Source organism: Callospermophilus lateralis, chromosome 16 (genome assembly GCF_048772815.1).
Source record: "Callospermophilus lateralis isolate mCalLat2 chromosome 16, mCalLat2.hap1, whole genome shotgun sequence".
NCBI lineage: Eukaryota > Metazoa > Chordata > Mammalia > Rodentia > Sciuridae > Callospermophilus > Callospermophilus lateralis.
In genome coordinates this window covers 10,863,461-10,881,147 of record NC_135320.1, presented here as the reverse complement: position 1 = coordinate 10,881,147, position 17,687 = coordinate 10,863,461, and the positions used below count along the sequence as shown (strand labels likewise).

General features: G+C 36.3%; 1 protein-coding gene across 1 annotated transcript in view; it reads right to left on the bottom strand.

Annotated features, from left to right (window-relative positions):
• The window catches only part of LOC143382352 (mannosyl-oligosaccharide 1,2-alpha-mannosidase IA-like), a 173,343-nt gene extending 159,322 nt beyond the window's left edge, over positions 1-14,021 (bottom strand). The window contains exons 1-2 of the mRNA XM_076836396.1: positions 13,927-14,021; positions 13,557-13,853 (exon numbers count right to left, since the gene is read on the bottom strand). Of these exons, the coding sequence (XP_076692511.1) occupies positions 13,557-13,853; positions 13,927-14,021 (392 nt within the window). The remainder of the gene's footprint in view (positions 1-13,556; positions 13,854-13,926) is intronic.
• Between the last annotated feature and the right edge of the window lie 3,666 nt (positions 14,022-17,687).

Below are 17,687 nucleotides of genomic sequence, written 5' to 3'. Positions count from 1 at the left end.
ATGGAAAATGCTGACCTACCAATACCACTAAAAAACTGAGAAGAATCCCACCTATATGCTTAAAACCCCAAGTTATTCTGAATATGGCACAGATAACAAGGTGACATGTAGGAAGGTAGTCAACCAGCCCATAATTACTATTTACTATTACATACTCAAAAAGAAGGCACTTCCAAGCATCTGGGAAGAGATCTGGAATTTAGCAAGGCACTCAGCTACATAGTCTACTGTTCTCTTCTATTTATACACCTAAGTTAAAAACTGGTATGTGCTCCAGCACAGGCTAAAAAAGTCTGTCTTGGTCACTTCTGGGAAGAAGCCCTCCTGTTCATCTACCTGAGGAGACTGCAAGTCATAAATAAAATTCTGCAAAACCCTGAACCAGAAGGCTTCACAAGTGAAGTCCACCAAACATTTAAAGAATTAACACCAATCAGTCTTAAACTTGTCATTAAAATAAAAGAGAGGGCTGAGGATGTGGCTCAAGTGGTAGCGCGCTCGCCTGGCATGCGTGCGGCCCGGGTTCGATCCTCAGCACCACATATAAATAAAGATGTTGTGTCCACCGATAACTAAAAAATAAATATTAAAAAAAATTCTCTCTCTCTTTCTCCCTCCCCCACTCTCTCTCTCTCTCCCACTCTCTCTTTAAAAAATAAATAAATAAATAAATAAAATAAAAGAGAAGGGAACACTTCCTAATTCATTCTATGGAGCCATTATTATCCTGACACCAAAGCCACCCAAATGCATTCCAAGAAAAGGAAAACTAAAGACAAATCTCTTACAAGTGCAAAAATCCTCATTAAAATACCAGCAACTGATTCCAACAGCATATTCAAAGGATTATACACCATGAGCAAGTGGACTTTATTCCAGAAATCCAGGAATGGCTCAATATAAGAAAATCAACAAATGTAATGCAACACATTAATACAATGAAGGGAATAAAACACAGCAGCATCTGAATTGACACAAATAAGTAAACAAATAAATTTTTTAAAAACATCTGACAAAATCCTATATCCTTTCATAATAAATATACTCAACAAACCAGAAATAAAAAGAAACTTCTTCACCACAAAGAAGCTAATATTATCCCTAACAATGAAAGACTGACGACAAATTCTCTTCCTAAGATGAAGAATAAGACAGATATTCACTTTTACCAATGCTATTTAATACCAGAGGTTCCAACCAGAGTAATCAGTCAAGAAAAAAAGGCCTCTAAATTGGAAAGGAAGAACTAAAACTATTCACAGGTTATATAGAAAATCCCAAAGAATCTACAAAATAACTATTAGAGCTAATAAATGAATTGAGCAAAGTTGCGCCGAACTATGGAACCAGCCTAGGTGTCCATCAACAAAAGAATGGATAAAGAAAATGTGGTATATATATACACAATGGAATTTTATCCAGCCATAAAGAGAAATGAAATTGTCATTTGCAGGAAAACAGACAAGACTAGAGACCATTATGTTAAGTAAAATAAGCCAAACTAAGAAGGTCAAGGATCACATGCTTTATCTCATGTGGAGGCTGGAGAGGAAAAAGAAAAGGAATGGGGTGGTGGGGGTGGGGGCAAGAGGGTTAGGGATCTCATGAAAATCAAAGGGAAATCAGCAGAGGAAAGAGACCAAGGGCAAGGAGTTGGGGAGGGAGTGAGGGAGGGAGGAAGTACTGAGGAGTGATACTGGACAAATGCTACTGTTACACTATGTGCAGGTATGAATATGTAACAACAAATCCCATCATTATGTACAACTACAATTGACCAATTAAAAAATGTCGGGAGAAAAAGTCACATTTACAATAGTATGCAAAAAGAGTAGCACATCTAGGAATAAATTTAATAAAAGGGGTAATGAAACATTTGAGACTGAAAACTACAATCACTGCTGAAAGAAACTAAAGAAGGCCTAAATAATAGAAAGACCTCTTCTGGTCATATTGTCAAGATGATAATAGTACCCAAAGCAATCCACAAATTCAGAGTAATTCCTTATCAAAATTCCAACAGCTATCTTTGCAGAACTTCAAAGTCTACCTTCAAATTCATAAGGGACTGACAGCAGTCCCAAATAACCAAAACAATACTGAAAGAGTAACAAAGCTAGAATATCCATACTTACCAATTTCAAAACTTACTACAAAGTTACAATAATGAAAGCTATTGTGTATAAGAACAGACATGGAACAGAAATGGAACAGAACAGAGTCCAGAAATAAAATCTACTTCTATATAGCCAACTGATTTTCAACAAGGTTGCATGCAAATCCATTCAATGGGGAAACCAGTTTCTAAAATGGTCATCAAAATTATCTTGCATTCTTTTATTATTCTTAATTAATGAGTTTTAATTGTACAAATTAATGTTTTTCACTGTGACATTCTCAGAGCTTTGATCATACCTACCCTCCTTACAACCCTCTTGTCCTCCTCTCCCCAATCTATTTTTCCTTCCCTAAAAGTCCCACTTCTACTTCCAAGTCATTTTGGTTTTGTTTTTGTTTTTCTTTCCTTGTAATTTCCACAAGAGAGAAAATATGTAATGTTTATTTTACTTCACCTGGCTTATTACACGTAACATTATGTCCTTTGATTCCATTCTTTTTGCAAAATGGGGACTGTCATCCCAGAAGCTCAGGAGACTGAAGTAGGAGGATTGCAAGTTTGAGGCCAGCTTCAGCAACTTAATAAGTCCCTTAAGCAACTAAGTGAGACCTTGTCTCAAAATAAAAAATACAAAATGGATGTGGCTAGGTGGTTAAGCGACCCTGGGTTCAATCCCTGGTGATCTCCCCCCGCCCCCACCCCCCCCAAGAAGTAAAAAGACAGCAGAAAGGGAAGAAATACTTGCAAATCACATATCTAATAAGGATCTATAGTCCCAAAGACATAAAGAACTCTTACAACTCAATAAGGAAAAGAAAAACCACCCAATTCAAAAAATGGACAAAGAACTTGAATGGACATTTCTCCAAAAAAAGATATACAATGGCAAGCAAATACATGGGGGGAAAAAATGTATCACCTCATTAGTCATTAGGGATCTGCAAGTTAGAACCACAATGAGATACCATTTTATAACCCTGGAACGGATATAATGAACATTTTTAAAACTGGGTAATAACAAGTATCAAAGAGGGTATAAAAAAAGGAAATTAGAATCTTTGTACATTGCTGGTAGAAATGAAAAATAGTTCATCTGCTGTGGAAAACAGTTTGGCAGTTTCTCAAAAAGTTAAACAAGAATTACCATATGATCCAGCAATTCCACTCCTAGGGAAACACCCAAGAAAACTGAAAATAAGTACTTAAATCCATTTGTGAACATGTTCACAACACTACTTACCATTGTCAAAAAGGTGATAACAACCCAAATGCCCATCAGCAGATGACTGCACCAACAAACTGTATATATATATATATACAAAGTGAAATATTATTTTGCCATAAAAAGGAATGAAGAAATAAGAGATGGAACAACGTATATGAACCTCAAAAACATACTAACTGAAAAAATTCAGACACAAAGGGTCTTACATCACATGATTCCATTTACATGCAATACACAGACCACAAAAATCCATACAAACAAAAATTAAACCAGTGGTTGCCAGGACTGAAGAGGGCAGGGGTAGTGAGGAGAAAGAGTGGGGAGTATTGATCAATGGAAATGATGTTTCCTTTTGAGGTGATGAAATTGTTTCGATAGTTGCACAATACTGTGAATATACTAAAATAGTCACTTTAAAATGGTTATTTTAAATTAAGGAAATTTTACCTGATAGCTGGACACAGTGGCACATACCTATAATCCCAGCAGCTTGTGAGGCTGAGGCAGTAGGATGGCAAGTTCAAAGCCAGCCTTAGCAACTTAGCAAGGTCCTAAGCACCTTAACATAACCCTGTCTCAAATGGGCTCGGATTGTGGCTCAGTGGTGGAGTGCTTGCCTGGCACACATGAGGCACTGGGTTCAATTTGCAGCACCACATATAAATAAATAAAAAAGGTCCATCAATAACTTAAAAAAAAATTTAAATACTGGCAGGATGAGAGCATTTCTGCTATTAAAAAAAGAGGGGTGGGGTATTAGGGATGTGGTTCACTGGTTAAAAACCCTGGGTTCAATCCCTGTTTGGCGGGTGGGGGGTAAAAAGGGATTGGGGGGGATTTAACTGATAAAAATAAAATACTATGAAAGAGCTTAAGAATTAAGAAGGTCAAAAACAACTTTGAAGAATAAGACAGAAGAATGCAGTTTATCTAATATGAACTTATCTAAAGCTATCCTTATCAAAACATAACATGTTGTTCGAAAGGAAATGTATGAAAGAACCAAGAGATTAGAAAACATAGAAATATATGAAAAATATTATATAGTAGAAACAACAAAACAAATTCATGGAAAAGGAAAGACTCTTCGTTAAGTAACACAGAGACAAATGGATGCCCATGTGGAAAAATATAAATTCAGTCCCTAATTCACCATAAACAAAAATCAATACCAAATAGATTAAATCCCTAAATATTAAAAAAAAAAATTTTAAACTACTAGCACTGAAAACATGGGAGACTATAATTCCTGGAACATTTTCCCTACCTTAAAAAAAAAATAGTAAGACCATAAAAGAAAATAATGACAGTTGCAATTATATTAAAATTTAAAACTTTCGTAAAACTAAAGACATAAAATATAAAAATAAAATACCTATAGCAAGGAGAATTTACCCAGAATGTCGAAGCAATTTCTACAAATGAATAAGGAAAAAGCAAAACAACCCAAGAGAAAAATTAGCAAAAAAAAAAAAAAAAAAAAAAAAGTAAAAAAGCAACTAAGAGATTAAAAAACCCAAACAACCAGTAAGTATATTAAAAGAAATTTTCACCTCATTAATAACTAGGGAAATGCAAACTAAAATTGGCAAAGAGTTTTAAAATCTAGTAATACTATGGTTTGTGAGATATGGGTAGAAGTGAAAATGATAGCTCTGAAGTGTCACCGTTTATTAGTAACAAAATTTAGAGTCAATGCTGAACATAACCTATAATCCAGTAATGAATTCTACATTTGCAACTTGCAGAAAACACATGTGCCTAAGAATACATGTAAAGAAATGGTTTTGCAGGGAGAAAGAAAAAGCAAAGAAATAAACCTGAAATGATCCATCATTAGTAGAACATACAAATATTTTGAAGTTCACTCATATAATGGAACAACCTAAATGAATATAAACTAACATTAACATACACAAGCAGCAAAGATGCCGCTGGAAAAAAAAACCCTGTAGGATAATTTATTATGTTTAAGAACATGTACTAAGAATGACTGTCCAAATGAGGATAAAGATTTACTTTGAAAAAGCAAGAAGGTTAATCTTCAGCTAACATAAGGAAATGTTTGTATATAACAAAGCTAAATAGTGCATCAACCTTCACTAATTATCTGTTGTTGTTTTATAGATGCTTACAACTTTTATTAAAAAATGACAGAGGACTTAACCTATGATATATCAAAATACACTATTATAAAACTATAAAACCGGCAAAGCAAAAAATCTCAGACATATAAGGAACATTTATTTAATCTTCTGTTGACAGACATTTGGATCATTTACAACATGTCATGTTACAGCTTCAAGGGATATTTCGGAACATTTCTTTGTGCCCTGATGTACTTTCCCAAGGATAAGTTCCTGGAAGAATTATTAAATCTAAAGAATATGCACTTTAGGGGCTGGGGTTGTGTCTCAGTAGTAGAGCATTTGCCTCACATGCATGGAGCATTAGGTTCGATCTTCAGCACCACATAAATAAATAAAGGTATTATGTCTATCCACAAAAAAAAAAAATAATAATTTTTTTTAAATATGCACTTTAAATTAGTTGATATAACTACACTGCTCTTCATGAAAATTCTATTAATTTATATTTATAAGAGTTCCCAAGAGAAGACAACTACTCAATGTTCACCTTCTTCGCCTATTTAACTGGAGAAGAAAAAAATCAAGGTCATGAAAAGGTAAATGTTTATTAATGCCATATTTATATAACTTATCCCAAAAGTTCTTGTTAAAATATGAAGAATCGAAAAGAACACTTTCAATGGTATCTCTCAATATTAAAGTTAGAAAATTAAAGTCTTAAATCAAAGAAAATTGTGCCTCAGGAGTAGTATGAGTCTCCACAGGGCCTGAGGCCTCAATTACTCAAAGACCCCATTTTCCACAGAATCTATCCTAACATCTTAGGTAACAAATGAAAAAGTATGCTTGCTAACCAGAGCTCAAAATAATATCTAGAAACACTTTTGTAAAAACACCCTTTACTTTCAGGCTTGCAAACAAAATGCTTAATAAATTATACTTTTAAACTAATGAGAAATAAGAATATATAAACAGTCATTTCATTCATTTCCACTTTTTAAATCTGTACAATTTCATTATGTAAATAATCAGATAACATATAAATTTTAGTAATTCTAAAATGATTTTGAAACAATTTTTATACCAAATGACATTAATTCCTATTTAGTAGACTACATTCTATCTTCATAGTATTTGTGATGTTGAACTAAATTACCACACACTCATCAGTTCCCTATTTCATAAAATTATTTGTTTCATATGCATGAACTGAAAGAAAAGACTTAATCAATTCCCTCATTTCATAAATAAGGATATTAAGGTATAGGAAAATTTAACAGCTTATCTAAATACACTTCAACAACAAAGGACCAGGCTGAAACTAGAGCCCCTACCTAACTCTTTAACACTGAACCCAATGTTCTTTTAAATATATAATGATGCCGTCCCTCTGGACCATATTACATTCCAAGACAGATCAATGGAAAACATAACCTTTCAAGATGATTTATCATAAAGAATGATAAATCCTAAAACCCAGTCTGAATAATGAATCTCCAGTTCAGGTTTCATTTCAACCATGTTCCAATAGGAAAAAATTTCCAGCAAAAATTCAAATAATCACCATTATTTACAACTATAATGCACCAATCAAAAAAAATGGGAAAAAATTCAATGGCAGGCAAAAATAACTTTTCTGACAGAATTTGCAGAGTTAGGGAAAACTAAAGTAGCAAAATGATTTTCCTAGCCAAAAAATATGTAAATTCAGTCCAAACTATAAGTTAAATATTTTTATAATGTTCAAAACAACAGTGAACATAACGTTTTCCCATTAAAAAATCAATTAATGCTTATCATATACTACTGATTCCTAGTAGACACTTAACTTCAATGTGAACAACTCCAGCTTTTCATACCTATAAAAATTTTACAGCATTCATACCTATAAAAATGAAATCAATGATACCTAATTTATAGATCTCATATGAAGTTTAAAGAGGATTAAATATATGGAAAAACTCATCACATATTCTCTATTGTTTTCCTTTTTTCTTGAAGTGGCAGAAATTCACTGTAGGGTCATGCAGAATGTTTCAGATACATTTACAGAAAATAAATTTGTTATGGATAGGCCCAAAATTAATTATTTCTAATCTGTTATTCTTTTGTATAAAGGGCCTTTATTAAAGACTGCATTATCAATTTCAGGCATCATTCTTCCTACTTTTGCATTTTCTCTCTCAATGCTTTCTTGCAATTCTTTTATACTCAGGGAATCTGTCATCTTACCACAGACAATATTTATTCAGTAGAAATATACTTTTATTAAGGATCAAATGTACTTCAAGCATTAGAAAAACAAAGATAAATAAATATAGTCATTTGTTCTCAAAGAATTCATGTCCTATTAAGGGAGACAGATAAGTAAGCAAATGACTATAAAATGCTTTACATGTGTAATCACGGATGATACATAAGAAACATTTAATTAAAAAAAAGACTACAGAATGGCAGGCAAGCTAAAGTAATTCATCTATATGTGAATTTGGGCTATTTCAGCTATTAATAACTAAAATTATATTAACAAGAGTGCTGAAGGTCAAAATATACTATTAGGAAACGACATTAAACAAAAATAACTAAAATATTTCAGTACAGATTTACAATATTAAAGTACAGATTTACAATAAAAAGTGATGATTAAAAATAAAATCTTAAACTATGCTATAGAAGTTATATAATCGATACAAATCAATGTTAACATTTTGGACTAGTAATACTTTAATAAGAAAGTCAAGTAAATATTAGTAAATAAGAGAAAGTAAATATTTCTAACTCTACAACTCTTCTTAAGAAATCCAATGGAAATTATATAGAGGCTATTATAGCTTTTAGAGTAAACAAACTATTTGAACAAATTTTATTTCCTTGAATTATTTAACAACATTCAATAAATACTGTTCACCTATTATGGGCATTTTATATTGTTAACTCCTAGAATATCCAATATTCGCTATAACCAACATGAAAATCAGAACTTAGACCCTAGCATTTTGCATTTTAACCATGCCACACTAATAGTCTATTCCTAAAGAGAAGAATGAAATACATACTAATAAATTTGGCATTTTATTTAAAAACTGCTGAACAAATAAAATAGCAAAGTCATAGTTATTTTGTTTTGGATCAAAATTTGACTTTAAATATAGAGTATGCGAAATGTCATCTAATGAGTAGTTCTCAAATACAGCTTCCTCCAGATTATCATAATACTCGCAAAAGGCACAGAAATAATGTTTTTTTTTAAAAAAAAAAAAAACAACCTAAAAACTATCAAAACAATAGCCATAATGAATTTTTTTTTTTTTAGAAAGAGAGAGAGAGAGAATTTTAATATTTATTTTTTAGTTTTCGGCGGACACAACATCTTTGTATGTGGTGCTGAGGATCGAACCCGGACCAAACGCATGCCAGGCAAGCGCGCTACAGCTTGAGCCACATCCCCAGCCCGCCATTATGAATTTTTACATCAAAATCTGGAAGAACTCTCCACTAACCCATAACTTTTACAAAAACCAAGAAACCAAGCCTTACTTTATCTTCATAGAACAAAAAATACCTGACTATGGACTGGGGATATACAGTGGCAGAGTGCTTGCTTAGCATGCGTGAGGTCCTTGGTTCAGCACTAAAAAAAAAGAGAAAAGAAAGCAAGCTATCCCAGTTCTATTCTAGTTGTTCCCTATCTCAGTCACTGGTCTGTCCCAATGAGAAGATGGAAAAGAGACCTCTATGCAGTCAGAGCACTGTTGAACTTTCTTTTCCACTTAGTCCATTCCAAACCTAACTATGTTCTTGTGGGAGGACAAAAGGAAGAACCACCACAATCTATTTTTTTTTTTTTTGTCTTGTCGACAAAAAGAATCTTAGTGACTGTCTATCCTGCAAACAGAAGGACAAGACGTAAAAAAAAAATCTTAGTGACCATCTATCCTGCGAATTCTACTCTGACTTTGGAAATTACATAAAACCTACTCTAGTACCAAAAAAGTTGAGACTACTAAAAAATGCTACCTATCATCAACAGAACAGAGGCAAACAGACTGAGAGCTGAAAGATCAACTTTTCTCCAACTACAAAGCTAGAAAGGTATTCACTCAATACTATATTTAAAAATCAATAAATAATACAGCAAAGGCATCTACACCACTCTGTTGTTGACAAATGTCAAGTATAAACAAATCGTAAATAATTCAAATCTAAGTAAAGGGAAATAGGAAAATACTCATGAGCCAAGTGGGGGCAATAAATTACAAGGGAAATATAATATCCAAAAGACTTATTAGAGAATGAAACCAAGGAGCAGAAAGTCTTAAGTTGAGAACAGGATAGAGGGGGGAAAAAGGCACAGAAGAGAAATGAGATAAGGAAAGATGGCATGAAAATTAAAATTGCAACAGTCAGATTTAAAAATCTGTACTTTTTTTTTTTTTCCTTTTTTGGTACCAGGGATTGAACTCAGGGATTGAACCACTGAGCTATATCCCCAGCCCTATTTTGTGTGTTTAATTAGAGACAGGATATCACAGAAATGCTTAGCAACTTGCTTATGCATTCCTCCTGCCTCAGTCTCCGGAGCCACAAAATCTGTACTCTTGTAATAAGAGACAAAACTCCAAATCATGGTATAAAGAACTTAAAAAACTCACTAAAATTCATTGCAATCTGTACCAGCCACTTTAAAAATGCAGAAGTCTTAGGTGACTAAAAGCTACTGCATTGGCCAGCCCCAGTTTAAAACAATTATGTCTAGAACAAAGTCACTTAGCTAATTAGTAGAACCAAGACGCAACTTTAGGTCCTCCTTACACCAAAGCCTATGTGTTCTTCCCTTGGAGGAAACTATCAGAGGTAATCATATTCCTGAACCTCAAATATTCAATTTAGACTAACAAAATTCTGACTAGAAGAGGAAACTTACTGGATGTTCAAATAAGTTTTTTTGAAACACACACATACACACACATGCACATACACAGAGTTTATTATATAAAGCCATTATATAAACAAATTCCACTTTCAAAAATGAAAATTATAATTATATCTTTTACATACACAAATTATGATGATATTGCAATACTGATGTATATTATAACCAATTCCCATATGAGGTACTTTAAGTCACAAATGCTACAAATGACCATAATCAACCCAAATTACATGTCATTACCACCTTCAAGGTGGTAATATTTATTATACATAATATATAAAATACAGTTTGAAAACTCTGGGTTATTTGTGTACTACTTAACAGAAGGAAACATACTTGTTTCTTCATAAAAATATACTATCAATTGAATAAATTCAGGAGCTAAATATAGTACAAATATGACATAGATATATAAAATATAAGTAATATAAATAAATATAGCCCATGGCCATACAACCCAGAAACCTCTAAGTTAACCTGGACTACCTCCTCCTCCTACCTCAGTCCCCATATTCCAACCAACCACGACTTTTCTACAAAACCGAACAATTTAACATCTCTTAAATTAATTTCTTTTCTTCACTAATTTCTCACCTCCCCACATCACCACTGTAGTTTAAGTCAATATCGTCTGTGACCTAACCCCTCCTAACTGGTTGCCCTCTTGAACAAAAGAGATTGTTTACTTTTTAAAAAAATATAAAATGAGCATGTCATACCCTTGCATCAATATCTTCCCATTAATACACTTGTGATAAAGACCAAAATACTAAATAGAAAATCTTCCAGGTTACTGCCTAGGGATTACAAACTCAAAAACAACCAGGTTAAATATTGATTCGTTTCATTTACTTATTTGACACCTTAATTGAGTGGCATAAAATGAAGAGCACGTGCCCCTCTAGAGGGAGCAGTTGCTGCCAGATATGAGCTGAGAGTTACCATCAGAATATGCAAACTTGGGTGCTACCGGGTCCTCTATTTAATCTTTTAAAAGAAATCAGAAACCCAGAATTTCATGTGAAATCTCCTGATCTGAGAATGCTGGCAACTACTTCAAAGTTCTGTAATGTTCAAGAGGCCCAAAAAACATGCACACAAGCCAAATCACACCTCTCATCTAGTCTCCTCACTTGGCCCCACACAGTCCCTCTCTACATCAACCATACTTTAACACTGAGCAGATCCTCAATGACCTTAAGCTGTTTTACCTTAGGGGTCTCACAAGTGTCACCTCTTTGGCCACTTCTCCCCTTCTTCCTCCCCTCTTTATACTTCATTTAGTGATTTCCTACTCAAAGTTTCTGAGCCCTTGCTTTCCAATGAAGCCTCCCTAATTGTCACTGCCCTGTACTCCCACTCCATATTTTAAGTAACTCTAACTCCATTATGTGCTGTGATCACAACTTCACTGCACTCATTATGCTTCGAAACCAACATTATTTATTTAATGCCCATGATAAGGAAGCTCCATATAAATAGGGCCTGGCAGCTCACATGCAATATACATTTGCTGCAAACAGTGGTATGGTTATAAAATGTTCCTTTAGACAATAAGATTCTAGTGTACTTTTAAGATATAAACCAAATGACACCCAACTTTTCAGGAACATATACAATATTTAAAGCAGAGTCCAAATTAAAATATTCAACTATAATTATGATTACTGATAATAGCTAAAAATGTATGGTTAATTAAATAAATGCTAGGAACTGTGTTGAGTGCTTTGCATGTATTATTTGATTCAATATGACAACCTACAAAATAGATGCTACTGTCATACAGACGAAACAACTTAGGCATAGAGTTTAAAAAGATCCCACATCTAATCAGTTGCAAACTATAGTATGAACCCAAGTGTTCCAGAGAGTAAACATCAAGCTACTATACTAAATGATCCATTAGTAAAGAAACACCAGTCCAAGAAGTATCTCCTAAGTACTGTTAATAAGGAATAAGGACCATGCTTATTAAAGTAAGGTTCCTCATGCCTCTCCCCAAACACTTCCACATACACACAAAATTAAGATAAATTGTCAATTTATGCCTTCTAAATTAAGCTTTTTATCCACACCCAAAATATGGATGATCCCAGTACCAACCAATTCTGTGGGGATGTCATCTTTCTGAAATATTTTAATTAAGTTAATATTTACATTATTAATTTGATGTTTTATGTTTCCACATTTTAAACTTAATTTAAAATTCATTTCCTTCTCACAGAATTTTTATCACTATGGGCTACATTTCCAGATGAGAGTAAGCATCAAAAAAACACACTAAGAAAATAAAAAAATAAAATTATATAACCACAGGGAAAATATATATATATATATAAGCCAATACAGAGATCCTTCACTAACTGAACTCTATTCAAATTCTCACTTTCCAAAATTCAGGAACCAAAAAGATTCCAATAAATTTTCACATGCATCATTTGCTATCTGAATTCTTACTCTCCAAAAATCAGAATTTGGGTCACAAACCACCCTTTGCCATCAGAACTCTACATCCAATCTCCAAATTTAGGAACCTAGGAATTTTAGATAGCAAGAATATATATACATGTATGCATGGGCTATATAAATTAAAGAATTCTTACTTATACAATTTTTTTTACTTACACAATTTAAGCAAACTTTTTAAACCTGAAAAAATGCAAATATATTTCATTCAAATTTTTAATTTCAACTACTATGTGATGTTTTAAACTGAAAATTGCCCATATTTATTTAAACTTTTAGATCACACAATATAAAGGAAACCGCTTAGTTTATGACAGCTTACTGTTAATAATAAATAATGTTAATGCATGGCTGTGACAAAGAGCTTGGATGCTAGTCCTAAATAATATATATTTTACAAATATTCATCATAGTTTATATAAATAAAATGGGAAATAAGATCGTCAAGGAAAACTACTTTGCTAATTTTTCAGTAACATTTCATAGATCACATTAGACTTTTCTCAAAGTCACAAAAAGCAAAATGAAAGAAACAATCTACAAGAATACAAAAGTTGAAAATAGCAAAAATCCCCAAATAACTTAGTTATAGAAGAATGGTATGAAAAATGTAGAACTACTCCAAAAGGTTCAACTAAGGGCTCTTAACCTTCTCCCCCCGCGGTGGCGGGGGCGAAAATGCAGGTCTCCTCGGAAGTCTCCCAAAAGGGAGGAAGATCTCACCTCGCGGGAAAGCCGAGGCAGCGGCGGCGGGTGAAGCCAGCAGGCTGGAGCAGGCGGTCGCCCGCGCCTCGCCACGCCGCCCCGCAGGCTCCGGGCGCCGGGCGCAGCTCCGACGCTGCACCCTCGACGGTCGGTCCGAAGGGCAATCGCGCCTCCAATACCTGAGCCCCGGGAGCCGCAGCTGCACGGTCTGTCGGAGCGGAACTTCCTCCTCCGGCGGCCACTGAGCTGCCCCGGCGTGTGCGGGGGAGGGGAGGCGCGGCGGCCGCCCCCACCCGACTCCTCCTCCTCCTCCTCCTCCTCACCGCGGCCGGTTCAGTCGACAGGAGCGCCTACTCCCCGAGCGAGGCCGCCGCCGACCCTGCCGTGCCCGGTCGCAGCGACCGGACCCCGGCGCCTCCGCGGCGTGGGAGGAAGCCGGGCCCCGGCCCTCAGTCCGAGAGCCCGGGGCGGGCGCCTGATCATTCCTCGCTCCGCCCTGGGGAGGCGGGCGGCCGCGGGCGCGCGGGAGCTACCGCGCCTCAGCGGGCAGAGGGTCGGCTCCGGCTCCGGCTCCTTCCTGCCCGGCCGCCGGCCGCCGCGGGGCCCTCCTCTGCGCTGCCTCCGGTAGCTCGCAGCCGCTCGCTCTGGCGGCGGCGGGAGAGGCGGCGCTCCCACGCGGGCGGGGCTGCGGCCCGGGCCTCGTCCCCTGTCTCCGTAGGCCCAGAGAGAGCTGAACCGCCGCGGGGCCGACACCCGTTGGGTGCACGCCGTAGAGCAGCCGGGCTGGGGAGCGGGCGACGGGGCGCGGACCGGCCTGCCGGCCCCGACTGGCGAGTGGGCGTCCCCGGGCGGCGGAGTGTGAGGTGCGCGCGCACGCTCCCGGCCCCGGCGCCGCCGCCGCCCCTCCCCGGCCTCGCCGGGCCGGCGCTCCGGCCTCGCGCCGCTGCGGGCTCTGCCGCCAGCCGGCCCGCGCTCCGGAGCGTCCTGCCGCCGCCATCTGGGGGCGGGAGCCGGACGGTTGTCAACCGCGCTGGACCGAGAGCTTCTCCGGAACCCGGAGTTTGCCCCCGCCTTCCGGTGGGGTTGACCGGCATTGGGGCGAGTGGGTGCGAGGCAGGTGACGAAGGTTTTGGAATCTGGGGGTCCTGAGATTGACGGATGCTCATGGCTGAGGTTAACGTTTACTCTTCCAGTGTCGAAGTCCTGTCTTGGGTTATAGACCATTGGTCCCCGGGGTTCAGGAAAAGGGTCTCAAACTTCTTCCCATACAGTCTATGGGCACGTTTTTTGGGCACCCGAGGCTCAGTTCATAGAAAGCACCAGCCACGTGCCAGGTTCTGTGTTAAAAGTAAAATGGCAACCTTGTCCTTCCAGTTAGGTTCCCTTCTCAGAAACCCAGTTACCTCCACTGCCCACCCCACGTGAGAACGCCTTCCTCATGGTTCAAGTTCTAGAGCATGTTCTCCTGTCATCTCCTTCATGCTCCTTACCACCACCCTTCCCCGTAAGAGCTAATAGGGATGAGTCTGGAGGTGCTAAGACTCAAAACACAGTATGGTTTTAATTCAGGCTTAAAAACAACAGATTGTTCTATTACCCATGTAATTGAGAAGAACCATGTTGTGATTTAGCCAAAAGTGTTCTGAGCAATATATGTATATATGTATATATACACACATACACACACACACATACACACACACACACACACCCGTGTCCAATTACTTTCAGATTTTTATTCCAATATTAAGTTGTCATTCCCTGTACACATCATTACTGGTGACTGGGGATTGGAGAGGAGGCCCTTAAATAGCAGGGGTGGGGAAAAAATCAGCCTTAGATTAAAAATCAAGCAAAAAAGTCTCATGTTCAATGGCACAATTCATAATTACATTCCAGTCTGCAGGATTTCTAGAAGCTCTGCATATCTAACTACCTACCACATGACAAAAGTTATTGTCATTGACCCTGCTTCACCAAATAAAGACATCTAAGAATGTTAAGGGCCACCTCTTAAGAGTGCCCTATCCAAAGTGAGCTTTGTTTGGACATAGGTTAAAAAAAGTGCCTTCCCAAAGTGTCTTAAGTCTCTACTGTTAAAACTAAGAGCTAAAGGAAAAGAAACACTTTGGTTTCCTACTATTGAGGTTATTATTTTCCATGAGAAATACAGAGGAAATAAATATTGATCTGATAAATAGCAAGTTATATAAACCTTGAAAAGTAAATATTACCTAGGTTGACATCAGCAATCATATGAAACCTTCCATAATCTAGCTGACAAGTGTGACATCTGTAAATTCAACCTCATAACTTAAAAAAAATCTTATATGTCCCTCTTTCCCTTTTTTTTTTTTTCATTTGAATCAAATGGGGTATAATTTCTCATTTTTCTGATTGTACAGGTTGCAGAATCACATTGGTCATACAGTCTTTTTTGCCCTTGCCTGTTTTGCAAAATTATTTTTCTATCATGAGAGTATGCACAGTTATTAAAATTAGTGATTATTGCAGATGTCCAACTGTAGTCTGCAATTCTAAGACCATTGATACCATCAGTTATTTTATTATACTCCTACACCAGCATCAAAACCATTTATACATGCACTCACACACACATTCTTCCAGAGCCAAGACTGAATAAAGAATCAGTACTGTTAAAATAAAAGAGCAAGTTGCAAATTCATTCATTAATTATAAGTATATAAAAATATGCACATAAAAGGAATAAAAGAGAATGTTTGAAAAATTTATAGCTGATATTACATATAATTTCCCCCCATGTGTTCTCTTTATGTTACATTTATAATTAAATAAGTTAAAAATATGTAAAGAACTGGTACTTGAAAAAGTTAAGGTCTGATTTCAAGAGGTGAAGTTAGTGATATTAGGTAAACATACACACCGGTCCCTCTGAGAGCAATCAGCAGAAAACAGTATGTGAACTGGTGTGTCTGTGTAATCACATGTAACAGAGAAGGATTTCATTTCAGAGGGTCTAAAGAGAATATTTCATTTTCAAAAAGTAGTAATACTTTGATCAAAGGTGCGGACAGGATTCCAAAGTAGCAGATTAAGTGGTGATTTCCCTTTTACAAAACTATATAAATTAGTTAATATCGTAGGAGATTAGAGTTACTAAATTATTAACAAAAAATTTAGTCCTACAGATTTCAGAGATCCACTCATGTATTGCAATGTAAAAGTTATTATATTGGTTTAATCATACATTGAATCATCCATTTTTAAAATAATTTTAACACCTTGTGTACACACACACACACACACAGAGTCTGCCCCTGTTTTAAGCAAAACTGAAGTCATAGGGTAGAAGAAAAACATAAATAGCTGGTATGTAAAAAAGCCTTTTGATTTATTTACTATTTACTTACTATCCTCTTCCTTCATAGTTTAAATTGGTTCCCAGAGTGTCCAAGGAAGATTTAGAGGAGAAATTATCAGACATGACCACTGAATGTATAGGGGAAGAACCAGGCTCTAGTCCTACTTCTTCCACTCTTGGTTTCTTTATGAAGCATTTTCCTCAAAGGTCAGGGATAATTTATAGCTCAAAGATATGAAGTAATCCAATCAATAAATGGGCTAAAGATCTCAATAGAAGAATTTCTTCTCAAAAGAAGAAATAGAAATGGCCAATGGGCACATGAATAAATGTTCATCATCTTTAACCATCAGGGACATGCAAATCAAAACTACATTGAGATTCCATTCCACCCCAGTCAAAATGGCTATTATCAAAAATAATAATAACAACAACAACAAATGATGGCACAGATATGGAGAACACAGAATCTTTACATCATGTTGGATAAAATGTAAATTAGAATAGGCAATGTGAAAACAGTATGGAGATTCCTTAAAAAACTTAAAATAGAACTACCATATGATACAGCTATACGACTCCTGTGTATATATTTAAAGGAAACGAGGTCAACATACAAAAGAGTTGCATGTCAATTTTTATTGAAGCTCTATTCACAATAGCCAAGTTTTGGAATCCACCTAGGTGGTAAATGGATAAAGAAAATATGGCATATATACACAATGGAGTATTATTTAGTCATAAAGAAGAATAAAATCCTGTCATTTGCAGGAAAATGAACTAGACTAGAGGACATCAAATTAAGC